The sequence below is a fragment of the Sminthopsis crassicaudata genome, chromosome 3, assembly GCF_048593235.1.
Source record: "Sminthopsis crassicaudata isolate SCR6 chromosome 3, ASM4859323v1, whole genome shotgun sequence".
Taxonomy (NCBI): domain Eukaryota; kingdom Metazoa; phylum Chordata; class Mammalia; order Dasyuromorphia; family Dasyuridae; genus Sminthopsis; species Sminthopsis crassicaudata.
Genome location: NC_133619.1, coordinates 651907888 through 651934082, shown reverse-complemented (window position 1 = coordinate 651934082; position 26195 = coordinate 651907888). Strand labels below are relative to the sequence as shown.

Genomic DNA, 26195 nt, shown 5'->3' with positions numbered 1-26195 from the left:
CTAGAGGGGGGAGTGGAAACAAGCATTAATTTAATGCCTACTGTATGCCACTTTTCAAATATAATCTCTTTTGACCCTCACAAAAGCTTTAGCAGGAAGGTGAAATTTTCATCTAACAGTAGAAGAAATGAAGGTGGTCCAAGTTAAGTGACTTGCCTAAGATCACACAGGAAGTACTTGAGTCTGGACTGCCTGACTCCTGAGGCAGTATTTTTTGCCTCTGCACACCCAGATGAATGAGAAAGTTTCTCTAGGAAGGGGCTAGAGCTCTACAAAACAGAGGGAGGAACAGGTCCGCTTCCGTGTAAGGCCACAGCCTCCCTTTGGGGTGCCACAGTTCTCTTTTAAGTCCTGACCCAGTTATGTCCCATTCGGTTACTCTGCCTCAGGTTATCACCTTTCCCTCCCAAGGTTTGATGGGATAAAGGCCTTATAGCTTAGACCTTAGGCTATACTTAGTCCCTCTTGATAATATTAGAATATCAGGAGCCTCTCCAGTACCTCCCAGAGTGTCGGCTACCCCAGCAAACAATGCAGTATCCCATATTCAGGGCTGCATTCTTTGAGATGATGGTCTCCTTCAGCCCTGGGACCAACCAGGATCCGTGGGTCCCAGTGAATCTCTCCATTTAAGACATTCTGCACCGAATACTCTCTAATCCCGATCTTGCTCAGTTTCTCCGGCATTACACCCAGAACTCGGGAGCCTCTACTCCAGCAAGAGAGAAAACAGGGAGACTGTCCCATTCCGATAAATGGGTCCCCGCCAGGAGCCAGCTTCCATACACTGGTATCACTCCGGCCCGGGAAAACAAACGCCTGAAATGTGACCCGAGGCTGGAGAATCCCCCTCACCCAGGGCCTCTGGGTCTGCCCTCGGCTAAGATTACGTTCCTTTTGCATCAGATTCTTGGCCAAGAGAAGAGAGGGATTCCCTGCTAGGGCCCTGGGCCAGCGGAGCCGTGCAGCCCCCACTTCCAGATTTCGGGCGCAGAGTTCACGGAGGGGGAGGGGCCGTGAAACAGGCCGGGCTCCAATCCAGTCTCGGGGGTTAAAGTACCTTACAGCCGGGCGCGTTCCCAGGCCAGCTCGGCTTCCAAGGAAGGGAGCTCCCGGCAGGCTCTGCGCTTGCTCCCTGGCGACAGAGGCCGAGGCCTGGGAAATCGGGAATAGGAGTTTGGACTTGATGTTCTCACCGGACATCCCCTTAAAGGGGCATCAAATCTGCAAACGCACCCTAAGGACGCCGGGACTTTCCCCTGAGCTGGGGTAGAAACCTTCCCTGTCCTGGCGCCGGAGGGCGCAGAGCCTGACTTGTTGCGTCTGGATCGCCCCCCTCCCCCTCCAGCGCTTTGCTAGAGCCCTTAATAAAGGCTTTTAGTCGGTCCGTGTAACCCAAAGCTCGGGCGCGGGGGTCACTGAGCGGGCCGGCCGGGTCACGGGAATCCGAGGTGGGTGGAACGTTAGGAAATCGAGAAGCTTAACCCTGGGCGCGCAGCGCGGCGTGACATCGACGGACGGAGCGGCCCCCGTCTCTGTTCTTAAAATGGGGAAGCGGGGGGGGGGGGGGAGGGGGCGTCAGTGAAAACAGAGGCAGAGGGCACGGAGCACGCCCGGATTCACCTGCCGGACCCGGCCCTGTCCCTCACAGGGAATGGGCTGTAGGGCGCCGGTGACGTCACCGGCACGGCGAAAACCAGGGTGGTTGCTAGGCAACCCCGTCAGCCCGGCCCATCTTTGAATCAGCCCCGGGACCGGAGACGAAGAGGTCAGATATCAGTGACCAGGCGTTAAGGAGGCAAGGAGCGCCCCGAAAGCACGGGACTCTCGGGAAGGAAGCTCAGCTCCCCCCTGGTCCGGGCGGCGAGACGCTCAACCCCGCCAATCCCGGCCATCGCCATCTTTGATAGGGGCGCGCACATTAGCGGTGGGCAAAAGTGAAGCGACCCAGTTGCCGCCATTTTTGATGGGGCCGCGTGCACTTCCGGCCACGGAAACGGGACAGTTCTCCGGGGCGAAATAGATCATCATCAGCGCATTCCTACGCGACCCTCGGTCACTCCTCGGGGTTGACATGGCGGAAGAAGGCGCTTCGGGGGCCGTGCACTTGATCTGCCTCGACGCCTCCAGCGGAGTCCCCCTATTCTGCAGGAGCAGCCGCGGGGGCGCCCCCTCCCGACAGCAGGTGAAATCACTGGCGGAAGCAGGAAGGGGTGGGGGAGAGGGAGAGAACTACCGCTCCCGACAGCGCCCGCGCGTTCGGCACCTGGGCGGCTGGGCTCTGGCGCCAGGCCTGCCGGGAGCTGTAGTTCTCGCCGGTCCCTGGCTGCTGAACTGACCTGGAACCCCATTCTAGCTGCCCTTCTCCGTTATCGGCTCCCTCAATGGCGTGCACATGTTCGGGCAGAACCTGGACGTGACGCTGCGCTCCGCGCGCACCGAGGACACGGCCGTGGTGTGGAAGATCTTCCACGACAGGTGAGCCGGGCCTGGAACCCCGAGCTGGGGGGAGGGGGCGCGGCGCCCAGTGCCCGCCCCGCGTGCCTCAGTGCCCCGGTTTGTGGTGAGCAGGCCCCTGACGCCCGGCGTCCCCCTTCCAGCGTCACCCTCATCGTCCTGTCCTCGGAGCCGGGATGCTCGGAGCTCAGGCTGGAGCGGCTGCTGGAGCTGGTGTTCGGGGCCATGGTGAGAGGCTGGCGGCGGGGTGCGGGCCCCTCCCCTCCCTCCCCGTCCGGGTCCCCACAATGTCTGTCTCTAGGTCCTGCTGGTCGGCCTTGAAGAGCTGACCAGAATCCGCAACGTGGAGAGACTGAAGAAGGAGCTGAGGGTGAGCGGGGGGCGGGGCGGCGGGGGCGGGGCCGCGGCCGCAGGGGCGGGCCCTGGTCTCCACCGGGTCTTCCTCTCCCCAGGCTACCTATGGCCTCATTGACAGCCTCCTGGGGGACGCGGAGCTGGCCGGGGACCTGACCCAGTGTGTGGACTGCATCGCCCCCGGGGACGGGCCGCTGCTGCAGGTCACCCAGCCCGACCCCGCTGCCCAGGGAGCAAGGGGGGGGCGGTTTGGGGGGGTACAAGAGAGGGGGGAGACAGAACAGACAAACCCCCCCACTCATCCCGAGCAGAAGGGCCCCCGCTGAGCCCAGAGTAAACATGTCATCCCTTCCCCCTCCCCACTGAGCCCCCCCAGCCCCTAACACTGACCCACAATGAGGCCCGCCTTTCTTCCCTCAGGAGGCCCTGGCGGGCTTTGCTGAGGAGGTGGGCAGTGTCTTTGCCAGCCTGGTGGTGGGTGGCCGGGTGGTGGTGGGCACGGAGGGCTGGTGGCGCCTCGGGGCTCCGGAGGCGGTGCTGCTGCCCTGGCTGGTGGGCACCCTGCCGGCCCAGGCCGCCCGCGACTATCCCGTCTACCTGCCCCATGGGAGTCCCACGGTGAGTGAGGTGCAGGGTGGGCCCAGGGAGCCCCGGGGGGCATCTCCGTGCCCGCTGCCTCTAAGCTGCCCCTCTGCCAGGTGCCCCACCGCCTCTTGACGCTGATGCTGCTGCCCGGCCTGGAGCTGTGTGTGCTGTGTGGGCCTCAGCCCCCTCTCAGCCAGCTGGAGCCTCAGGTGAGCCGAGTCCCCTGTCAGCCATTGGGCAGAGCGGGGAGCAGACCGTGACCCCTGCCTCAAGCTCCCCCCCCCCCATTCATCCCAGGTCCTGGAACGCTGGTGGCAGCCAGTGCTGGAGCCGCTGAGGGCCTGCCTGGCCCTCGCATCCAGAGCGATCCCAGCAGGCTTCTCCCTGCACCCCGACATTCTAGGGTAAGTGAGGGGGAGCTGGGACCTGGAGGGCCTCAGAGTGCCCCCCGGGAGCATGAGTAACAGGGTTCCCCCCCCCCCCAGGCTCCTCCTCCTGCACCTAGAGCAAAAACGTGCCTTCTTCACAGTGGATCTTGGCGGAGAGGAAGGTACGCCAGGGTGGGGGGCCCAGCGCAGCATGGGAGGTGGGTTCAGGGGGCGGGAGAGGGGGGCAGCTTCAAGGGCATCTCTTCTTCTCCACCCCAGGTCCTTCCCCCAGGACCCGCCGGCGTCTCCTCCGCTCCTTCTATGCTCTGGTCACTGCCACCCACTTCCCCCCAGGTCAGCAGGGCTCGAGGCTTCCCAGGGGGCACAGAGTGGGGAGCCCCAAGTCCCTAGCTCGTGTTTCCCTTTTCTCCTCAGAGGCAGTGTCATCAGAGGAAAAGGCTGAGGAGCAGGGGTGCCCCACGGGGGTTCCCCGAGCCTGCTACGTGGTGTCTGGGGCGGCTGCCAAGGGGCCGGAGGGCCGGGAGGACCCCGGGGCGGGACTCAGGCTGGTGGCGATCCAGGCAGGGCCCCGCCGCCTCCTGCTGCTGGTGAGCCCTCAGAGCCCAACGCACGCCCTGCGGGGCCTGGCCACTCGGACCCTGCACGCTCTCACCCCCTTCCTCTAAGACCCCAATAAAGTGCCCGGCCCTGCCACTGCACCAGCGTCTCATCTCTTTATTCGCTCACATTAATACACGGTGGGCTGGGGGCAGGGCAGGGGAGGGGACGGCCCGAGCCCCTTCCCCTCTGTGCTTCAGGGAGGGGGGCCCCCGACACTGTAAACAGCAGCAGCTCAAAAAAATAGATACAAAAGGGCAAAGGGGACGCCCCGGCCAGGGCACCCTCGGCCCGGAGTTCTGGAGCCCCTGGCTCTGACCCCGGGAGCCAAGCCCCTCGGCACGTGGCCCCCCTCATCCTCCAGGACTGGGGTGCACGGGGTCTGAGATCAGAACTGCTCGGCCAGCAGCTCACACAGGTGCCGAGACACGCTCTCCTTGCTGGTCCGCAGCGTCAGGCGGTACATCTGGGGCCAGAGATGAGGAGCCAGGGTCAGCTTGGGGTGGGGGCGAGGAGGGGGCCGGGAGGGGGGCGGGGGAGGGCAAGACTTCTCTCACCTGGGCCTGGGCGTTGGGCTCCAGCCGGAGCAGGCAGCCCACCTGCAGGGCCTTGGTCTGCACGATCCCGGCACCCACGTAGTTCTCCGGGTTCGGGTCCACGTTGTCCAACAGGGCCGAGCCGAAGCCGAGGAGCTGGAGCACAAGGGACGGCGATGGCCAGGGGCTCTTCAACCCCCACCCCACCCCCTCCTGACCCCGGAACTCTACCCCCTCACCTTGGCCTTGGTCACCTCGGAATCCATGGGGTGATTGGCCTGGAAGATTTTCTGGGCCTCCTGTTGGGGGCTGTACATGACAGGAGAGAGAGGCCAGACGGAGCCCCCAAGGGGGCACCTCCCCCCTCCCCCGCCCTCACCCACCCCCAGACCCCCAGCCGCCCCTCACAGGCTCAGCTGCTTCCAACGCTGGAAGAAGTCCTGGGCAGCCATCTCGGTGGGCTGGAAGAACTTGTTGATGGTCACTGGGAGCTTGAGCGTGAGGGCCTGAGGAGCCCCCCCATACCTAGGCAGGAGGAAGGCAGGGGAGGCCCTGGCTCCGTACCCCGGGGAGTCTCGACCCCCTGCCCCGCGCCGCCCCCTCGGCTCTCCCGCCACCCCCAGCCCGGGCGCCGGGCCTGGCCCCTCACCTGAAGCGCACGGTCAGCAGGGGGGCGGTGACAAAGTCCCTCAGGCACTCGATGTTGAGGACCTGCTGCACTTGGGCACCCCCATCCACCTGGCCCGGCACCCGCTTGGTCTGCACCACCAGCTGTGCATGCAGCCGTCAAGGAAAGAACCTGGCAGGGAGCAGGCGGCTGGGGACTGAGAAGATGGCCATGGGGGAGGGGGGCCTGGATGGGGGGAGAACCTGGGACTGAGTAGGATATGAGTCTGGAGGTCCCCAGGATGAGTGACAGTGGGACAGAAGCTCTGGAACTGGACTGAGGTCTTGTTTCCGTAGAAGAGATACATCCGGCCTGGGGGGGAGGGGAAGAGGGCCTTAGCCCGGCCTTGAGGGGCCCCGCCACTCTTCCCCCCCCATCACTGCCCCCTGCCGCTGCCCCGAGCCCATCACTGCCTCCCCCCCTCCCCCCCCTGCTGCCAGCCCCCCTCGGACCCCGCCCCCACTCCCAGCCTCACACACCCAGGTTCTGCCGGAACTCAGACTTGACTCCGATCTGCAGCAAGGCGTTCTCAAAGAGGACCCCGTTGTTCTTGCACACGAACCTGCGCAGGAGCCGCAGTCAGGCCCAGCCCCGCCGCCCCGCCGCCCCCCTCCCCCCGCACCCGGAGCCCCTGGCTCACTTGTTCAGAAGCTCGTCCGCCTCGGGGATGGGGACGCCGGGGTCCTCGGAGGCGGGGCTACGCAAAGAGGGAGGAGCTGAGGTGGGCGGGGCAGGGATGAGAGGCCCCCCCCCAGGAGCCTGAAACCAAGGGGGAGGGTCCCCCCATTCGGGCTCCCCGACCCCCGGCCTTCCCCCCTCAGTGCCCGGCCCCGACCCCCCAGCCCTTCCTGGGGCGCCCGCCCCTCCCTTTACTCAGCAGCTGGAGCCCGGTCAGCCTGTAGGGCCCCAGGCCTCTCCGGGGCGGGGCTCCAGCTGGCTGGGCCGTCCAATCCCAGGACAGGCCCGGGAGAAGGGCAGGGTGGGCAGCCAATCCCCGGGAGGCAGCGAGGCAGAGAAGCTGAGCCCAAGTCGCCCGAGCTAACCGCTGGAGGGGGGGGGGGGGGCAGGTACCTGAGGAAGGCTTCCTCGGGGCCCGGCCCCAGGCTGGGAGCGCCCCCTAGGGGGCCGTCGGAGAACACGTCCACCAGGAGGCTGCCGGCGCTGGGAGGGGCTGGGGGGGCCGCCGGGGGAGGGGCCGCCCGCAGCCCCAGGAGGTCCGTGGAGGGCGAGGGCGTAGACTGCAAAGAGAGGGTGCCCATGTAGCCCGGCCCGGGGGCAGCCCCCCCAATCCCCCCGGCCCGGCCCGCGCCTACCCCGGCGCTGGGGGCCGGCTCCACGCCCCCGTTCACGTCACCCCCGGGCCCGGGCTCCCGGCGCCCATCCTCCAGGGCTCCAGCCGCCCCCGGGCCCTTCTTCCGCTTGAGCTTGGCCAGGATGGAAGACTCCCGCTCTGGGAAAGGAGGCATCTCTTCCAGCACCGTGGCCTGGGGGGTTAGAAAGGGGGGCATCAGGCCCGGGGCCACCCCCCGGCCGGGCAGACCCTCCCGGGGCCGGCGGGCGGCCCCACTGACCAGGACGTCGGTGCTGGCGATGGAGCTGAGGGTGAGGTACTCGACGGCGCGCTGCTGCAGCTCCACGTCGGCGTTGCGCAGCTGGGAGCCGGCCCGCAGCACGGCCTGGATGGTGGCCTTGGTCTCGGGGAACAGGTTGATGAACTTGATGTAGGTGGAGAGCAGCAGCGCCCGCGTGGCCACGCTGCACAGGTGGAACTTGGAGTGCAGCAGGGAGAACTGCACCGGGGGGCTGCGGGCACAGGGAGAGGCCGCTGGGCGCTGCCGGCCCCCTGCCCCGCGCCCCCAGCCCCGTCCCCCACCGCCCAGCGGCCTCACCTGGAGCGCGGGTCCCCGGCAATCAGGTTCCCGAACTCTCCGAGGATGTAGCCCCCGACCTTCACCATGTTCTCGTGACAGGCGGGCGCCTGCAGGGCCTGAGGAAGGAAAGGGCCCGCGGTTGACTCGTGGGGGCGACCGCGGGGGCAGGGAAGGGGGGCTGCAGGATGGGGCGGGGGCCGACCTCGAAGACGGTCTTGGCCGCGTAGCCCTGCACGTCGTCCCGGTTGGTGACGATCTGGAGCACGCGGTACCACACCTCCTCGCTCACGTAGTCGCCCGCGATGCGGATCAGGTTGAGGATGGTGTCCACGTACCAGCTGTAGTCGACGGCGTACTTCTCGGCCAAGATGGCCACCTTCAGCACCTGGCGAGGAGGAGGCAGGGAGCCCGTGGCTGAGGCCGCCCCCCCGGCCGGGCCCCGGCCCCCACGGTCCCCATCGGGCAGGGGGGCCGGCTCACAATCTCCTCCCGGATGGCGTAGTCGGCCGTCTCCAGGTAGCGCAACATCTCCGACACGATCTGCTTGGCGTTGCTCCGGTCACACATGGCGTAAAGGAGGTCGGCCGCCCGCTGCCTCACGCTGACGTCCCGCTCCGTCTGGACCACAGTGGGAGATGGGAGGGGGTGAGCACAGGCCACGGCGGGGGGCCGGGAGGGGCAGGGGCTGGGACAGCCAAGGCCGGTACCTTAAGGGCATTGATGACCGTGTCAATGTGGGTCTTGACGGCCTCGTGGGAGAACTCGGAGCTGGCCAGCGTGCACATGCTCTCCAGGGCCAGGTAACGCAGGTTGGTCTCGCGGTGCTGGAGGAACTGGCCCAGCTGGTTGCAGGCCCGGACCAGGAGGTTGGGCTCACTGGGGGGCCAGGGACAGAGTCTGTGGGAACGGTTCCTGGCAGCCAGGCCTGCCCCTCCCCCACCCCCACCCCAGCTGCCCCCAGACCTGTCGTAGTGGATGATGAGGCTGATGGTCTCGAAGAGGACAGCGTTCTTGGCATTGGAATGCTGGACTTTCTTGGACTTGGGGGGCTCCTGCGCCTTGTTCAGGACCGTTTCCAGACACTCCACCAGCCGCCCCTTCACTGCGGCGTCCTCTGGGGTCCGTGGGGGACAGGGAAGCGTCAAGGGTCCAGCCCGGCCCATCCTTCCCCAAGCATGACCTCGAGTCCGCACAACTCAACGAGCCCCTTTAAGGGAGGCCCCGGGCCCAGTCCATGCATCCAGGAGGGTGGCCCCAGCCTCTTCCGGAGGCCCTTAAAGTGGGGCCGACGGAGCCCGGCCAGAAGATGGAGGTCGGGCCGCTCTAGAACCTTCGGGAGCTTTCGGGGAACAGGCCCTACCTGGCGGCGCGTAACACTGCAGCAAACGGAGCAGCTTCACAGACAGCCATGGGGCAGGGACGAAGTAGTAGGTGTAGTCCTGGAGGTCCGTGGAGGCCGAGGAGACGATCTGGGAGCCCGGGGGGGACAGAGGTGAGATGGTGGAGGGGACGAGGGGGAGAGAGGGGGCACCAGGGAGGGGGCTGTGCCTCCAGCTTTCCTGGGCTCCTCCCTTGACCTGGAATGCTGCTGTTTTTCAGAACCAAACGCTTGCTGAGCCCACTGAGGCAAAGCCTCTGGGGAGCTGTCAGTGCCCCCCAAGACTGGTCCCTGGGAGAGGGGGAATGTGCGGCCACAGCAGGGAGGTCTGGTGCCAGATTGTGGTTCTCTGGCCCCCCTGCCCCAACAGGGCAACCAGAGCCTGAGCCACAGAGGGGTGGGCCGGACGCCCAACTCTGCTCGGGGGGGCGGTTTCAGCCTCCATCTATGACCACAATGTGCTGCCCGTGTATGTGGAGGACTTTTCAGGTGGGAGGGCCCCTTGACAAAAAGGGGATCAGCTGCACCCCGAGAATCCAAGGCTGGACGATGGGGCATGGAATGAGCCAGCCCCTGTCTGGACGGGGTCGGCCCCTGACTTCGGGCCCCGGAGCCGGCCGCAAAGCCTCCCCGATGGCCAGGTGCTTGTGAAAGACAGACCACCGAGGCAGCGGAAACAGCAACAGGAGGAAGGGGGCAAGCGGGGGACAGAAGGAGAAGCAGAGAGAAGGGGGCCCCCGCCCTACCCCTACCCACTCACCCGGCTCAGCCGTGACACGGCCAGAGAGACGCAGGTCTTGAAGTCGTCCGGGTTCTTTTTGCAGAGGCAGGTGATGAGGCTGACAGCGGCAGTGACCACGCCCTGGGACGGAGAAGCAAGGCAGGGGCTCAGCCCGGTCCCCAGCCCTCCAGCCCGCCCCCGGCCGCCGCGCGGGCACCTCACCATGTGCTGGTCGTTGAGGAGGTGCACCACGCGGGCCGTCCAGTCGCTCATGGGCACGAGGTCGGGCGAGGCCTTGTACAGGCGCAGCAGGCACAGGGCGGCGCTCTGTTTGACGCTGTCCATGCTGTCCCTGGAGGGGCCAGGACTCGGGGGTCGCCCGGCTCTCCCCCCTCCCCCACCCCCCAGCCAGGCATCCCACCCACCCCCCCGCCCTCGCCCGTCCCCTCACCCTGCCACCAGGATGCGGGGGATGTCGGCGGCGAAGGCCTCGCCCATCTCACGGCTGCCCACGTTGGCGATGCAGTGCAGGGCCAGGCACATGAACGTGGGGTTGCGGCTGGTCAGGTCGTTCTTGACCCCGTTGTTGATGAGGCGGATCAGCTCCGACGTGGAGTTCACCAGCACCGAGATGAACAGGTAGCCCTGCCCGCAGGAGCCGAGGGGTGAGGGCCCCAGCCCCCCCCCCCGCCCGGAGCCTCGGTGAGAGCCCCACCCCCCCCAGCCCGGGCCCCACTCACAATCTGCTTCTCCGTGTACTTGTTGGAACTGAGCAGGTTCACGGCCTCCATGTGGCCGAAGTCGATGTCGTGGCCCAGCAGGAAGATGAAGAGCAGCTTGCAGACGTACTTCTTCTTGCTGTACCCGTCCAGGGCCTTGTCCCCTGGGAGGAGGGGGCGGAGCACACGTGGATGGGAGCCTCTGGAGGGGGTGCCCGCCCCGGCCCCCCGCCCTCTGGGCCCCTCCTGCTCACCTTTGAACTTGGACCGGATGTTGGCCAGCTCCTTGTTGATCCTCTTAATCTCTGCCTCCTTGCTCTTACCTTGGGGGGGGGGGGGGGGGGAGATCCAGGCCTGAAACCCTCCCCTCCCCCGGCGCCTCCCTGGAGCCCCTCACCCTGGAGCGTGCACCAGAGGAGAAAACCGTGGCCTGCTCAAGGAGGCCTCAGATGCCCCAGCTCCGGGTGCCCTCGGCCCGCCCGGCTCCCTCCTCTACCAGGGGCGACGAGCCCTGCCGGAGCTGCCACCAGGACCCACGGCGTCCCACCAGAGGAGGTTTCAGAGAGGGGTGCCCCCCCAAGTGGCGTGCCACACAGCGGGGCCCCAAAGGCTCCTCCCCTCCCGGCACCACACACTGGCTGCCTCTTGGCCTCCATCTAGACTGACTTGGGCCCAAGAGGTTGGGACCCCCAGGGTGCCAGCCCCCATTACCAATGTCCTGTGTGAGCACAGGGCCACAAAGAGTGCCCTCCCAGCGTGGTGCCCTCCCAGCATGGGGTGTCCTCCCAGAGTGGTGCCCTCTCAGAGTGGTGCCCTCCCAGCATGGTGCCCTCCCAGAGTGGTGCCCTCCCAGCATGGTGCCCTCCCAGAGTGGTGCCCTCCCAGCATGGTGCCCTCCCAGAGTGGTGCCCTCCCAGCATGGTGCCCTCCCAGCGTGATGCCCTCCCAGCATGGGGTGCCCTCCCAGCATGGTGCCCTCCCAGCATGGGGTGCCCTCCCAGCGTGGTGCCCTCCCAGAGTGGTGCCCTCCCAGCATGGGGTGCCCTCCCAGAGTGGTGCCCTCTCAGAGTGGTGCCCTCCCAGCATGGGGTGCCCTCCCAGAATGGTGCCCTCCCAGCATGGTGCCCTCCCAGAGTGGTGCCCTCCCAGCATGGGGTGCCCTCCCAGCATGGTGCCCTCCCAGCATGGGGTGCCCTCCCAGAGTGGTGCCCTCCCAGCATGGTGCCCTCCCAGAGTGGTGCCCTCCCAGCATGGGGTGCCCTCCCAGCGTGGTGCCCTCCCAGAGTGGTGCCCTCCCAGCATGGGGTGCCCTCCCAGAGTGGTGCCCTCTCAGAGTGGTGCCCTCCCAGCATGGTGCCCTCCCAGCATGGGGTGCCCTCCCAGCGTGGTGCCCTCCCAGCATGGTGCCCTCCCAGAGTGGTGCCCTCTCAGAGTGGTGCCCTCCCAGCATGGGGTGCCCTCCCAGAGTGGTGCCCTCTCAGAGTGGTGCCCTCCCAGCATGGGGTGCCCTCCCAGAGTGGTGCCCTCTCAGAGTGGTGCCCTCCCAGCATGGGGTGCCCTCCCAGAGTGGTGCCCTCTCAGAGTGGTGCCCTCCCAGAATGGTGCCCTCCCAGCATGGGGTGCCCTCCCAGCGTGGTGCCCTCCCAGCATGGTGCCCTCCCAGAGTGGTGCCCTCCCAGCATGGGGTGCCCTCCCAGAGTGGTGCCCTCCCAGCATGGTGCCCTCCCAGCATGGGGTGCCCTCCCAGAGTGATGCCCTCCCAGAGTGGTGCCCTCCCAGCATGGGGTGCCCTCTCAGCACGGTGCCCTTCCCAGCGCGCCCATGACATGAGCCTTGCTTGCCCTCAGCAGGCCCTCCCTAGAGGGAAGGCGGGGATGCCCACAGCACCCAGCAGGAGGCTGAAAATCCGGGCCTGGGGCCCTCTTGGCCCCGCCCCGTCCCCTCCCACCCCCTGCTCCCATCTGACCCGGAGGCCCCAGCTCCGGGTTAGGCCCGGCCCGGCCACCCCCCTCCCCCAGGCCCCTGACTCCAAGACTGGCAGCTCCCCGAGGACGCCCCCTCCCCCCTCCCACCCCACAGGCCGAGGCTCTGGGTTCCGATCCCGCCTCGGCTCCCGGAGGGAGGAGCAAAGTCCTCCCTTCCCCGTCGGAGACAGCGGCGGCCCCGACGGGGAGGGGAGGGCTGGGGAGAGGGGCAGACCAGAGCCGGAGGCACTAGGGAGCCTCAGCAGCTTCGGGAGTGACCGGCGTGGCCTCGCCCATGCCCCGCCCCCCTGCCCCGCCCCTGCCCTCCCCTCCCCCGCCCCTGCCCCACTCACAGTTGCGGATGTCCGAGATGAACACGGCCAGGCCCCGCATGCCGTCACCCTTGGACACTGCCGGCATGATGGCGGCGGGGGCTCCCGGACTCCGGGGCCGAGTCGGGAGTGCTGAGGGCGGGGGTGGAGCCGGAGCCGGGGCCGGGGCCGGGACCACCCGACGCTCCTCTCCTCAGCGCTGAGGGAGAAAGGGAGGGACCGCGGCAGGCAGGCGGGCGGGCCGCGTCGACGCCCCCTCATTGGGCCCCCGCCCCCGCGTCTCTCATCGCCTACTGGTCATTACCGCGATCGCCCCGCCTTCACCGCTTCCTATTGGTCCAAGCTTGCGTCACGCAGAGCCGCCTCCGCCCCGCCTGCCTCCCATTGGCCAAGTTCGTTCTCCGTTTCCGCCCGGAGGACTAGGTCGGGGAAGCGGGAGGACGTAGGGGGAAGAAGAGGGGAGGAGCGTTGCCTGGGAGACGGGTGGAGTTCACCTCCGCGCAAAAATCCCGCCCCGGCTCTCCGACTCTTATTCCGATTGGAGGATGCTGATAAACTTCCGCCGTGGTCGGCGAATCGAGCAGACTAAATGGGAGTTGGAGGAGGGAAAGAAAAGTCCACACTAATCGTGACGCAAGCCTCCCCTGCAACACACAGCCACGGGAATTGGTGAAACCGGGAGGCGTTGGCTGTTGGCCAACAGGCGGAGCGAGCTGGGATAGGCGGAATAAGGCCTGCAATTCCCTGCTGCAGAAAAGGGCCTGGCTTAGGGGGAGGCTGGAGGAGGGCACTAGTGAGGAGTCTGACGAAGTTCCCCGTTATCGACCGTGACCCTGGTCCCCCTGGGCTCAGGAAATAAAGCCTGAGACTGGACGTTCTGAATCCAGGGAAGTGTTTCTTCCATGAATCCCTGGAGCTACTAGGAAGATGGACTGGGAGAGTCCATTCCGAAATATAGGGGAGGATGTGTGGGAGAGTCCATTCTGAAATATAGGGGAGAATCCCCCCGCCCAAGAGTCCAGGCTCTGTCCAATCCACCAAGATTGAAGGAGGCTGGGAGAACTAAAGGATGTGCCTCCCCCACCGCATAAGTCATTGCACTGTTCCGTCCATAGATTCTAGGAGGCGGGAAGAGTCCGTGTGTCCTTTCCTGGCAAGGGTCCTTGAACTGCTCCGTCAATAAATTTTGGGAAAGTCTATTCTGAGTTTTGGGGGAACATCTGCTCCATGAGGAATTTCTAGTCTATTCTTACTTCTGGGGGCAGATCTTCCTGATTTGGGCCTGGGTTCTAGAGAGTTCTTTGCGTAGGGACAGTGTCATGCTAGGTGAAGCCCACCTCGCGCTCTCCCAGGAGCTCCCAGGCAAACAGGAGGTAAGACCTCCAAACCACCTTCCCATGGGAGCAGATGGATGCGCAGGAGCAGGCCACGTGCTTCCTCTCCAAATGCAGCTGCCCCAGCTAAGCCCCGCCCATCACTCCCCTCCCCTGCCGCCGGCGGTGGGTGCTGGTGTCCCTCGTTCTGAAGGGGGACCCAGATGACATCACCCCATTAGAGTGGAGTGACGGGTGTCGGACCGCCCCAGGTGGGACACAAATCGCCCACATGAACATCCGGACTAACTGCGGCTCGCTTTTCCTTCCAGTTCCAGACTTGTTAGGAGAGACCCTGAGAGCGTCCCGGTGTCGCTCTTCTTCCACCTTGGAGCGCTTGCCCTGTGTGAGTTCTCCATGAAATAACCTTGGCAAGCGCGCATGCGGCATTCAAGCACTGTGGCCTCCTCTCACCCCGGGGAGATGGAGTGCTCCGAAGTCAGGAGGAGACGGGCCCTCGGCGGCTGGAACCTTCTCCTGCCAGGTGATCTTCCTAAGGCGGGCAAATGGAAGCGCCTCCGTTTCCGGGATGGCGCAGGCGGACTCCGGGCTTCACAGACATCCATGAGGCCGGCACAGGAGTCCCTCTCCTTGCTGGTCAGTCCGGCCCCTCCGCCCTCGCTTTCCGTCAGAGCCTCCCAACGCCGAGCTGGCCCTGGGGGTGGACTTCGCCGAGAAGCAGACCGCCAAGGTCTCAGCGCCGCCTCGGAGCTTCCCCATCTGCGGTGATGGTGGGTTCGGACCGCGCGCCGCAGAGGACCCGGCTCCTTGGGGTGCACGCTCACGGTGTCGCGCTCTGGAGGCCGCCTTCGTGTGCAACGTCTGCAAAGAACAAGTCCCGCGCCCACGCTCCCTTACCTCGGGCGCCCACGCGTAGACAAGTCCGGGAGGGAAGAGCAGCGGCTCCTGGGGTGAGAACTCAGCAGGCCTCGGCCCCAAGAAGCAGTGAGACGGCCTGGCAGAGGAAGGCGCGTGTGTCCCGGCCTGGCCACAGGGGGCGCACTGATCTACTACAAACTCCGAGCCTCGGGAAAGGAGGGACCCCCAGGCCCGTGACCACGTGACTGCTGCCCGCAGGCAAAGGCCGCAGCACCCATGGACTACGCTCCCACCTCTGTACCCCCCTCCCCAGCGGGACAAATGCTGTTCTCTCCCCTCCCTCCCCCTCCCAGATATGGAACCATCCGCTCAAATCTGAGCTGTTCCTGGTGTTCTCTCCATCTGGTGACGCCCGGGCGCTCTGTCTGCACCAGATCTCCGGCCTCTGTTGTGTGTTCTCACCCACCCGGCCAGGGGACGGTAACTCCTTCCTGCGGTCTCCAGGGAGACCAAAAAGGAGGAAGACCCACGGGTACAGGGACACTGGTCAGGCCGCACGTGGCTGGCACCCGGTCAGGAGGAGCCGAGTTCAAATCCAGCCCCAGCACTTCTAGCTGTGTGACCCTGGGCCAGTCGCTTAGCCTGTAATTGTAGCATCTCTTCAGCGTAATCAACAATGGGACACGAAGGGGCCCCTGAGAAATTCCGGCGCGTGAGTGTGATCTCATGACGTGGCCCAAGTTGCACCAGGAGGCCTAGGGAGAAGTGGCCGCGGCTCCATCTTATGTAGGGGAAGGGTCACGGACAAAGTGAAGGGATACAGAGACACCGGAAGGAGACTGCACCAGAGTGGGAGAGAATAAAAGGTCCCCAAGTCCCCCGAGAACTCGGGAAACACTGCGAGGTGGGAGGGAGCCGCAGGTCAGAGCCGCGGAGGAGCCGAGCGGGCCGGTTATCCGCACGGAGGGGAAGATTCCGTCCGTCCTGACCGGCCCGGGCTTTTATGTGGGAGACTCAGCCTGGGGCTCCTCAGGGAAACTAAGGCGGGAGCACCGCGAGGATCCGAGAGCGGAGCAGGGCCCGAACCTTTGCTAATCAACGTCTCAAAGTGGTTCAAAGAGCTCAGATCTGGGGGAAGAGGCGATGAAAACTGACCCCCCCTCACAATCACTCCTACAAGCCCGATCCCCCGAGATGGGCCGGTCTGAGAACAGCCACTTGGCCTCCTTCCTGCCGGGAAAGGGAGAAAGTGCCCGTCGTCTCCCAGGTACCGTCCGGTCACGTGGCGCGGATGACCGCAGAGAAGTGAGCGGGACTGGGGGAATCCTCTCCCAGTGACGTCATACAGAAAACCGTTTTGAGAGATTGTCAAATCGTAACCAGACACTGAAGAGCCCAGAGAGAGACCTGGAGATGAAACCGCCCCTCCCCCATCGCCGGGGCAGCGACGGGCTGGAGGCGCCATCCACAGGGGCCCATTGGCGTCTTCCTCCTCCGGTTGTTGCTCAGTTGAGGAAGGAGGACAGGTTATAGATGCTGGAAAAATAGTTTTTAAAGGGCGTACATTTGAGGGGAGGAAATCTATTTTTTGTAATCCCAATCCCCAAATCCATCAGCCTGGGATCCCTCGTCATGGACGGGGATCAGCGTAGAGGCTTGCGTCAGAGGCAGCAAAGTGGGCATGGGCCGGAGAGGAGAATTCGGGTCTTCCGAACTTGGGGGGGCTTCCGGGTTCCAGCCGGCCGGTCCTCAGCTCCGATGGAAGCGCTTTCCGGAAATCCCCCCTTGGGTGAGAGCTAGGACGGTTGTCTCACCCTGGGGGGAGATCCTACCTGTATGGCGCCTCTTGTGGATGCTCTCTCTGGGTTTGGTTAATTGCTATGGGCATTGACGGCCCGACCTCCTGCTTCCCTTCTTGGAACTGGTCTCCTTCGGGGGATGGGGGGAGAAGAGGTCCCCTGTGTCCAGTCTGCCCTCCTGGGGCCGCCACCCCCCCAGGCCACATGGGCAGCAGTGCTGACCACTCGTACCCTGCCTTTGTGGCTCTGGACACTGCGTGGTATGCTGTGAGCGCCTGATAAACCGGTTTCATCCGGTCTAGAGCAGCGGCAGCCGAAGATAGCCGGACAACTTGGCTCAGAGACCCCTTTCCTTGTAGACGGCCTCTCCAGGCCGGAGGCCGTCTAGAGCAGAGCTCCTTAACCCGGGGTCCAAGGATTTGAGTTTTTCACATTTTTGCATCTCAATATAATTGTTTCCTTTGTAAGCTTACGTATTTCATTTTATTCATTTAAAAATATCATTCTGAGAGGGGTCCGTAGGATCCCCAGGTGGGCACAGAGTTCCGTGACGCAGGGTTAAACACAAGGCCCTCCGCTGTCTCTGAAGTCTCTTCACCGCTCAGGTCCCACCCTCCCGCCTCACACCTTCCTTCTGAGGCATGCTTCAGTGCAGAGACTCTGACCTCGGCCTCCGCTCAGCTGCTTCCCCTGCTGTCCCCCACGAGGGGAATGCCCTCCCTCTCATCTCCCGCTGGCTTCCCTTAAGTCCCACGCTCTGCAGGAAGCTTCCCCTAACGCCTCTTAAGTCTAGTGCCCCCGCCTTATCTCCTATATGTAGCTTGGTCACACATGTTTACTTGCTGCTTGCTCCCTGACACGGAAAGGGCCTGGAATGTAGCCATTTCCTCCCCAGCCCAGACACACAACAAGTGTCTGAGGCCAGATTGGAACTCGGGCTCGGGGCGCTGTCTTCTCCCGGGAGCCCCCCGAGAGCGGAGGCTGGGCCCTTCGTCTCTCTCTGTACCCCGTGGCATGGCCGAGGGAGACGCGTCGGGCGGGTACCAAAAGTTGGAGTTTGGTCACGTGATGTGTTCACATGGCCATCGCCTTTGCTAGGGGTAGATTTGTCTGGGGAAGAGTCCCAGACAAAATGGTGGGATACAGTAGACACAAGGTAATGTGTGAAATTAGGGAAAGTATGTGGAAATAGGAAAAATGGTAAATAGGAAGTGGGAGAGCATGTGAAAAATAAGTTCCTCATTTCCCAGGAGGAAGGGAGCAGCCCATGAGGTTGGGGTGAACCCTCGCCGGCAGGCTAAGCCCTGGAAGGGACTCAGCACCCCAAAAGAGTGGGCTGTAAGGAGAAGCGGGGTGGGGAGTTAGGGGAGAGACCCCATGGCATGGGGGAAGAGGAAGGGGAAGGACCCACAAGGCGAAGCAACATGGTAGCAGCAGCCATGGAATGGCCCTCGGGGTGGGGGTTTGACACAATTTGGATTTCTGATGGACACCTCCCCAAAGGGGGGGACCACGGAGCTCAACTGACCTCTGTCAGGGCCTTCTCCTGCCCTCCTCAGGGGCCAAGTTTTTCACTTCTTCCGTTTCTCTCTGCCCAACATGTCCACCATTCCGGACCTCATCATTTCCCCACTTGCTTAATGGGCTGAATCTTTTGAAAAGAGGGTTGGGGGTCTAGCAGCCTGAAATCTTAGGGGCCAGATCCTTGGACACTTAAGCGGCGTCCAGAAACTGAGAGTAAAATACAGGGTCTGTGGGGCTGGAGTGAGAGAGAGGAACTGATGTCCAAGTCTGGTGATACCATAGGGGTGCCCGCTACTTACAGGGCCCAGAAGGAGACACTAGCATAAGCACCCACTGGGGTTTGGACGCAGTAAAGATCTCTGGCTGGGATGGGACTTTAATCAAAAGCCCATTGCCTACAGTGGAGTAAGATGGCTCTTCGTGGCTGCACCCCCAAATCAAGTGCCTATGGCTTGGTCTGAATATAAGTTCTTTATCATGAAACATGCTAGTGCCACAGACACCCAGGACAAACATGTCCCCCATTAGCTTAAATAAATAGCTTAAATTGCCCCCAATAGCTTTGTTGCATGGATGCAACAAAAACTCTAAGTTACATTTCTTTTTTTTTTTTTTTTTTTTTTTTTTGAGGCTGGGGTTAAGTGACTTGCCCAGGGTCACACAGCTAGGAAGTGTTAAGTGTCTGAGACCAGATCTGAACTCGGGTCCTCCTGAATTCAAGGCTGGTGCTCTATTCACTGCGCCACCTAGCTGCCCCAAGTTACATTTCTTAAAAGAAAAACTGCATTAAAGTTCTCTTTCACACTGCATGAGAATAGTAGCTGGCTCTCACTAATGGTTGATCAATAGCTAAATGTTCTGACATTTTGAAAAGTGTAGAGACCTTATACAAACATTTCTAGTAAGCTATATCTCTAGTAATGATAGATACAGCTTCTAGGGGAAATATAGCGATAATCCTGAGGTCCCCTGACCTTAGAGTGCTGTAGTTCTTTAATAATCTGCCTGTCGATGATCCTAAAGTCTTCTGGCCTTAGGAATATAATCATCTAGACTTTAGGAGTGCTGTTGTTCTAATAATCTGCCTGCCGATGATCCTAAAGTCTCCTGGCCTTGGGAATACTATAGTGTCGTCCTAGAAACTTTCCTGACTGCCAGATAACAATCCGTTGGTCCGTGATAAAGGGTTTCTGAGACAAATATTGAGCTGTATACCAGACCACTCTCCAGTTCTACCTTTGGGTCATAAAATCAGCAAATCAGTGACATGAAGAACCGGATCTCTCTGTCTTTTCCTATAAATTTATCTTCTTGCTCCTGGTTCTTTGCTAAATCCTCTTGGCACTCAGCCCGCTTCAGGTGACATTACAATAAATATGCCCCTTGACTTGGGGAGGGATTCAAGCCTGCAGATTCTTTTGAGACATCTCGAGACGCTGGCTGTGACCCCAACCTCTTGGTGTCTCCTCAGTACTAAGAGGCAGATGACTAGGCCAGCTGTTCATCCGCCCAATGATGGAAAACAGTCATTTACCTAATGACCACACATTTTCAAATAGAAACAGGAAGGTTTTACACTTGAGCTTTGCTCATGGCTTTTAAGCTGACCACTTGCTCTGAATTTAGAAGTGTACTGGGGCCGCTAGGTGGCGCAGTGGATAGAGCACTAGCCTTGAATTCAGGAGGACCCGAGTTCAAATCTGGTCTCAGACACTTAACACCACCTAGCTGTGTGACCCTGGGCAAGTCACTTAACCCCAGCCTCAGGGGGGGAAAAAATTGTACTGTAAGAGAAAAAAAAGCAGGCAGAGGACAAAGCAAACTTAGCTGTTTGACTTCAGCTATGAAAACCACAAGTGAACTCCACTCCCTTGCCAGAGTCAGAAATAGGTGGGAATCATTCCTGTAGAAAGGAACATAGTTTGCAAATTGTTAAAAGAGGCTGACCTCAAGTGGAGCTCAGAAAGCCGTCCTTCAAACCTCCAGCTGCTGAGGTTCTGGGCCTTCTGGGAGGGCAGGCTTTCTGATCTGTGGGTCTCATCCACACCTGGATGCCCATTCGAGGAGTAATATTACTTACGGTTCCAAAGAATTTTCTTTCAAATAGCCAAATCCCACATCAGAGGCTCGGATCTAAAAAGAAAAAAGCTTACAAATCATTGTGCTTAAAAGGGTCTCAGGGCAGAGGTCAGAGGTGGCCCAGGGTGGGGCAGGCACTCTGCTTCCCTTTCACATGGGGATGAACTTGTAGAGAGGCAGAGGAAAAATGGCCATCAGGGCACAGCCACGGCTAAGGAAAATGACCGTCCTGAAAGTCCTCCTTTAGGGGTGATTAAATATTGGTTAAACTACAATGCACCAACACGTTAAAGAAGTTACTGAATGGGGCGCCATTTTCTCTGAAATCCACCAAACATAACTAAGCGGTAAAACGCTGATACGGCTCCTTATCGAAGTAGATCTTCAGTATTAGAGATGATTTCGCTCTTAAAACAACCACCGCAGACTTGGGGAAAAATCACCAATATTTGGTTATTAACACCTTGTCACAGGTACTAACTTCCTTGTATAAGGGATGGAGGAATCAGCAGCTGCCCTGGGGGGGGAAACGTTTAAAGTTAAAGAAATTTCATCTAGAATAGAACCAGAAGATCGCTGTACACTTCAGTGTTGTATGAGGATGTATTCTGATGGAAGTGGAAATCTTCAACATAGAGAAGATCCAGCTCACTTCCAGTTGATCAGTGATGGACAGAAACAACTACACCCAGAGAAGGAACACTGGGAAGCGAATGTAAATTGTTAGCACTACTCTCTGTCTACCCAGGGTACTTACACCTTCGGAATCTAATACTTAATGTGCAACAAGAAAATGGTATTTACACACATATATTGTATCTAGGTTATACTGTAATACATGTAAAATGTATGGGATTACCTGTCATCGGGGGGAGGGAGTGGAGGGAGGGAGGGGATAATTTGGAAAATTGAATACAAAGGATAATATTATAAAAAAAACAAATAAATAAATAAGTAAAAAATAAATAAATAAAACCCCTGCATCAGTTTGGAAGTCCTGCACCCCTTTCCTGCAATCAATGGGTCCTTCGTTGGCCCAACTTTAGGCTCCTCCTCACTCCAACTCATTCACCGCATCACTGCCCAAGTCATTTTCCTTGACTTCAGGTCTATCTTGTTATTCACTTAGTCACCAGCAGCTCCCCATTGCATCTAGAAGACGACAGCTAATTTGCTTAGCTTTCAAAGCCCTTGCCAACCCATTTGTTCTGGGGTATCTTGCTTCTGCCCAGTTCTTTTACTCCCCAAAGATGCTTCTTGCCATTATTTGTATCCCCAGCACAGTGCCTGTCTCGTAGTCAGCACTTCATAAATGCTTGTTAACTGAGCACTGGCCCCATCTTTCCAAGGTTCCTGCTCTCTGCGGTCTAGACAAACCGATCCCACAATGCTCTATCTCCCACCTCGGTGCATCTGCGCTGCATCCCCCATCCATTCCTGGAATGGTTTTCCTCCCCACTTCCATCTCACATCTTCCGAGATTCGTCTCATTCGCCTCCTTGCAGAGGGTCCTTCTGATCCCAAAGCATTTTAGGCTTAGAGTCGGCAGGATCCTAAATGCCCAATACCTCGCACATAGTGTGGGTGCTTCATCAGTGCTTCCTTCCTTCCTGACTCTGTTCCTCTCCTGTTGTTAGAAATATAAAGAACATATTTTTGAATGATTGTAGTTTGAGATGCTGAGAAAGACATCGTACATAGCAACAGCAAGATTGTGGGATGATCAGCTACAACAGACTTGGTTCTCAGTGATTCAGTGACCCAAGGCAAACATTGGATGGAAACCACCATCCACATCCAGAGAGAGAACCACGGAGACTGAATGTAAATCAACCCATGCTCCGTTTGCTTTTTTTTCTTTTTCTTCTGTTTTTTTATTCTTTCTCTTCTGGTTTTCCCCCTTTGTTCTGAGTTTTCTCTCTCAACATGATTCATAACGAAACGTAAAACTATGAATGTACACATAAAACAAAAATGTTTTTTATATGTAACTGGGGAAAATTTTTTAAATTTTTTTTAAAGAAAGAGCTTCTCTTCACAAATATAGCTCCACAGCTCTTTACATATCACAGACAATACATGCATACATATATATGTATATGTATAGTTTGAAACCTTTGGGCTAATTTGAAAGAGAAATCTTATTGATCTGTCTTTAATTATCAATTCTGAAACAGTGTTCTGCTCTCCTTGCTAAAAATCATCCCAGAAAGAACTTTTCCCTGAAATAATTAGTTCGGTAATGAAACCAGGGCAGGGAGGCCTTGATTGGTAAACCTCAAACATGAGAAACCCCCTTTCCCCATGCCCTGAAGGGATGATGATAATGATCCATCTAAAAGTAGAAAGAAACTTCTTTATTTCAATTAATAGGAAATATCTCTTTTCTTCACTTTTGACCAAATGGGAAGGAGAAACTTGAAGAGTAACATTCAAAGGATTGAATCATTTCAGGAAAATGTTTCTCTAGGATGCAAGAGAAGTTGTGACTCTGGTTCTGTTTAATTACGCCAGTTCTTAACTGAAGTGTTCCCTAAACTTTGGACCTTTTTCTCAGTCTTGACTGTGAAATATTTCTTGTTTGTGAATCCTATTAAAGGGTGAGATCAGAGTAAATTGTGAGAAAGAGGCCCAAGATCATGAAAGAACTTTTTTCAGTTTGGACATTTCTCTAAGTAGAAAAATGCTTGAATTGAGAATAATCCCAACTCAACAAACTATTTCTGTCAGGCTTGGGTGCTGAGTACATAATTTTTTTTCTTCAAAATCACATCCTATGTAACTACTTCATGTGTATAGGCAATTTGGGGGTATAGATTTATTGTATATAGTGGAAACTGAGTCCCCCTGGAACAGACATGGGTTCCTAGTTCTGTTAGCCTTTTACTTTGTTTTGATAAAATGGCCCCCTTGTTGGTGACTGAGGAAGAACTGAGGAAGATGCTCCAGGTAACTTTGAAAGGGAGAGATCCAGGATCTGCTCTTCTCTTTTCTTCCCCTCTGAAAGACTAGCAGGAATCTCTGAGCCTTTAATAGATGTAAAAATGACAAACTTGTGTTTCTTTCTTTCTTTCTTTCCTTTTCTTTCCTTTTCTTTCCTTTCTTTCTTTCTTTTTCTTTCTTTCTTTCCTTTCTTTCTTTCCTTTCCTTTCTTTCTTTTTCTTTCTTTCTTTTTCTTTCTTTCTTTCTTTCTTTCTTTCTTTCTTTCTTTCTTTCTTTCTTTCTTTCTTTCTTTCTTTCTTTCTTTCTTTCTTTCTTTCTTTCTTTCTTTCTTTCTTTCTTTCTTTCTTTCTTTCTTTCTTTCTTCCTTCCTTCCTTCCTTCCTTCCTTCCTTCCTTCCTTTCTTTCTTTCTTTCCTTTCTTTTCCTCAAAGGTTGCTTATTGGTCTTTCTTTAACTATCAGTTCTGAAACAGTATTCTGCTCCTCTTGCTAAGATCAGCCCAAGAAGGACTCTTCTGTGCAATAATTAAAAATAATAGGTCACAGGCGATATTAATCCTGTCCTTTATTAGTACTGAGGATGGAAGTGACTCCAAGATGGCCTCGTTGCTTTCTAAGCCCAAATCAGAGACTAGCAGTCCTGAAAATTGATCTTTCTAACCTTGGGGGTTACGTCCTGGGTGAACCTTAATTATGGAGTCAGGCGGGAAGATTTCCTTAACAGTTCATTTCTTGGAGAAGAAGTAGAGAATTCCTCCCAAATGCTTGTCCTGAAGGTGAAAGAAGAAGACCTTACCAGGAGAACTCCCAGAATCGGAATCCTAGCCACCCCAAGAATGGTGCTCTAATATTGTGCAGCAATCAGGTTGGGCTGATCACCCATCTGATGGGACGCTTCTTGAGGGCAGGAACCATCTTTTACCCGTTATGAATCGCCAGCACTTCACATAGTGCCTGGTATGCAGTAGGTGTTTAAGCAATGTTTATTGATGGCTCAGATAGATCACCAGCTGGTAACACATCCTCTCACTGGACTGTTATCCAATGGCCTGCTATATTTCTATAAACTAAAGGAAAGCTTTTCATGGACCCACAAGCATTGGGGGCCAATGCCATGTCCAGCTCCTCCTTCTTGCTTTTATTCAGCCTGATGATCACAGCACAGGATTGCAAACCTGGAAGCCAGGCGGCCGTGGCCATCTCCTGTTCACTAAGAGCTCCAGGGATGGGGAAGCGGCTCCCTCCAGAGGAATCTCCCATAGTGAGGAAACTGCAAGCGAGCCCTTTACCGCGCATACCTATGGCTTCTAGGACTGGCTTCTGGGATCAGACAAACAGGCCATTTTCCTATTTCACAAGTCCTCCAAATTCTGGAAACAGCCCCTGTGGGCCCTCAAGGCCCTCCGTTCTCCTGCCTAAACATCCCAGCTCTCTCGCTAGCGTCATGGCGTCTCGATGTCCTCCCTAAAACACGGTATCCAGATCTGAATGGTGTCCACAGCTCTTTCCATATCACAGACAATCAATACATCTTTGAAAAAAAATAACAAGAAATAAAAAAATTAAAAAAGAAATAAATATTTGTCAAGTGAACGAACTGACTACAATGCTCTGAGTTTGTTCTGACAAATTCAATACAATTTAATAAGTATTTACTCAGCTTGAATTACACTCAAGCATTGTGCTAAGTCCTGGGGATAGGAAGACAAAAAGAAATAATCTGAGTCATTAAGAGCTTAATTCTATCGTGTAGGCAGATAATAACATCTGCAAAGTAATATTTTTGGGGAAGAACATTAACATCTAAGGGGCAGCATGGAAGAGTCCAGCTCCTTATATCCACAGAGCAACTAAGGGCACCCCCTTTGACTCATGAGAGCCCCAGAAAACTACTGTAATTTAATATAACTTGTAGGTCTAAATATGCTCAAAAACATAACTGATGAGCCCCCATAAATATGTTTACTTTTACTAATCGGGTAAAGGACACAATTAGTTCAAAGCAAAAACATTTAATGAAATCATATAGAAAGAAAAGTAGGGGGCAGCCAGGTGACTAGAGCATCAGGCCTGAAGTCAGGAGGATGTGAGTTCAAATTCGGCCTCAGACACTTAATCCTTCATGGATGTGTGACTCTGAGCAAGTCACTTAACCCCAGTTGCCTCAGCAAAAAAAAAAAAAAAAATAGTAGTGGTAAACATTTCCCCATTCATTACGGACACGCATTCCCACAAATACATTGTAGGGAGAATGGACATCCCTTGCAATGCACTGGCAAGGGTGTATACATGGGGAATGCATGTGGCCAAGGCGTAAACAATTAGGGTCATAAATATGGCCACGGCACCCGAATAAAGGCACAAATGATGCTTTTGACTCTTCAAAGTCACTGACGTCTTCTCATGAGATTACCGCACACAAGTCCTGGGCTTTTATTCAAAAAGAAATGAGAAATCTGTTCTCAGCTGCATGTGACTTTCTCTTGCTTCCTAGAGTCTTAGTTATGAGTGATTTTCTCTCCAAAAAGATTAACCTTCCAAGATCCATGCGCTTTTGAACTACAAAACACGTAGGGATTGAATCTATTTTTCATTCCATCCTGTGCTGTGCTCCCACTTAGCCCCCGATGGGACCACCTTTTTTGTGGAGAATCAAATTCTGTCACAGCTGTGTGCTCTCGGGTTTTTATCGCAGTCCCCAATTTGGTCCCATACGCAGATGAAAAGAACCACAAACAAAAGGCCTTTGTAGCCCTGCCAAGGCAAGACCCTACCTCAGTGCCTTCTCCCCAGGTCCTGTCTTTATTATGACTAATAACCAGATGCCCAGGCCCCGATTCGCCCCTTCAGCCTCTCTGAGCTTGGTTGGCTGGCACAGCACACCGCTGACTGGCTCTGAGTTTGCCATCCACTAAAAAGCCCCCGCTCTCAAACAGACAACCGCCGGCTGTTGTGAATCCCATGGGCTCCCTAAGAGGGATGATGGAGGAAGAATGGATGGGCAAATGCAAAGAAAGAAAGAAATGTTTAATATGATTGTAGTGTATCATCTATATCAGATTGCTTGCTGTCTTGGGAAGGAGGGAGGAA

The 26195-nt window shown here is 58.0% G+C and overlaps 2 protein-coding genes across 3 annotated transcripts; one reads left to right on the top strand and one right to left on the bottom strand.

Moving 5' to 3' along the window:
* The first annotated feature begins 1149 nt into the window (after nt 1-1149).
* Nucleotides 1150-4483, top strand: FUZ (fuzzy planar cell polarity protein). 2 transcript variants are annotated; one of them, XM_074308254.1, is made up of 11 exons: nt 1150-2185; nt 2357-2478; nt 2601-2685; nt 2759-2827; nt 2910-3014; nt 3232-3429; nt 3510-3605; nt 3694-3800; nt 3882-3946; nt 4044-4118; nt 4200-4483. In XM_074308254.1, exons 1-11 carry the CDS (start codon nt 2075-2077, stop codon nt 4448-4450), a joined length of 1284 nt encoding a protein of 427 aa, XP_074164355.1. In that variant the 5' UTR covers nt 1150-2074; the 3' UTR covers nt 4451-4483. The 2 variants fall into 2 exon arrangements, with proteins under 2 accessions (XP_074164355.1, XP_074164356.1); XM_074308255.1 differs by lacking the exon at nt 3232-3429 and having other exon boundaries at nt 1151-2185.
* On the bottom strand, nt 4484-12817 carry AP2A1 (adaptor related protein complex 2 subunit alpha 1). The gene is made up of 23 exons (XM_074308253.1): nt 12592-12817; nt 10529-10597; nt 10296-10438; nt 10007-10200; nt 9778-9907; nt 9595-9696; nt 8817-8925; nt 8420-8570; nt 8164-8332; nt 7937-8074; nt 7659-7841; nt 7475-7572; nt 7157-7388; nt 6899-7069; nt 6657-6823; nt 6226-6282; nt 6065-6147; nt 5809-5897; nt 5568-5692; nt 5327-5443; nt 5158-5227; nt 4940-5074; nt 4484-4848 (listed from the first exon to the last, which is right to left on the bottom strand). The coding sequence occupies exons 1-23, from the start codon at nt 12656-12658 to the stop codon at nt 4771-4773; spliced, it is 2877 nt and encodes a 958-aa protein (XP_074164354.1). The 5' UTR covers nt 12659-12817; the 3' UTR covers nt 4484-4770.
* Nucleotides 12818-26195: the final 13378 nt, after the last annotated feature.

Coding starts and splice junctions, on each gene's coding strand:
- FUZ (XM_074308254.1), top strand. CDS start 2,075: ATGGCGGAAGAAGGCGCTTCGGGGGCCGTGCACTTGATCTGCCTCGAC. Junction 3,015..3,231: donor GGGACGGGCCGCTGCTGCAG/GTCACCCAGCCC, acceptor TTCTTCCCTCAG/GAGGCCCTGGCGGGCTTTGC. Junction 4,119..4,199: donor TGCCACCCACTTCCCCCCAG/GTCAGCAGGGCT, acceptor TTTTCTCCTCAG/AGGCAGTGTCATCAGAGGAA.
- AP2A1 (XM_074308253.1), bottom strand. CDS start 12,658: ATGCCGGCAGTGTCCAAGGGTGACGGCATGCGGGGCCTGGCCGTGTTC. Junction 10,201..10,295: donor AGTACACGGAGAAGCAGATT/GTGAGTGGGGCC, acceptor TCCTGCGGGCAG/GGCTACCTGTTCATCTCGGT. Junction 7,389..7,474: donor GCCGGGGACCCGCGCTCCAG/GTGAGGCCGCTG, acceptor CTGTGCCCGCAG/CCCCCCGGTGCAGTTCTCCC.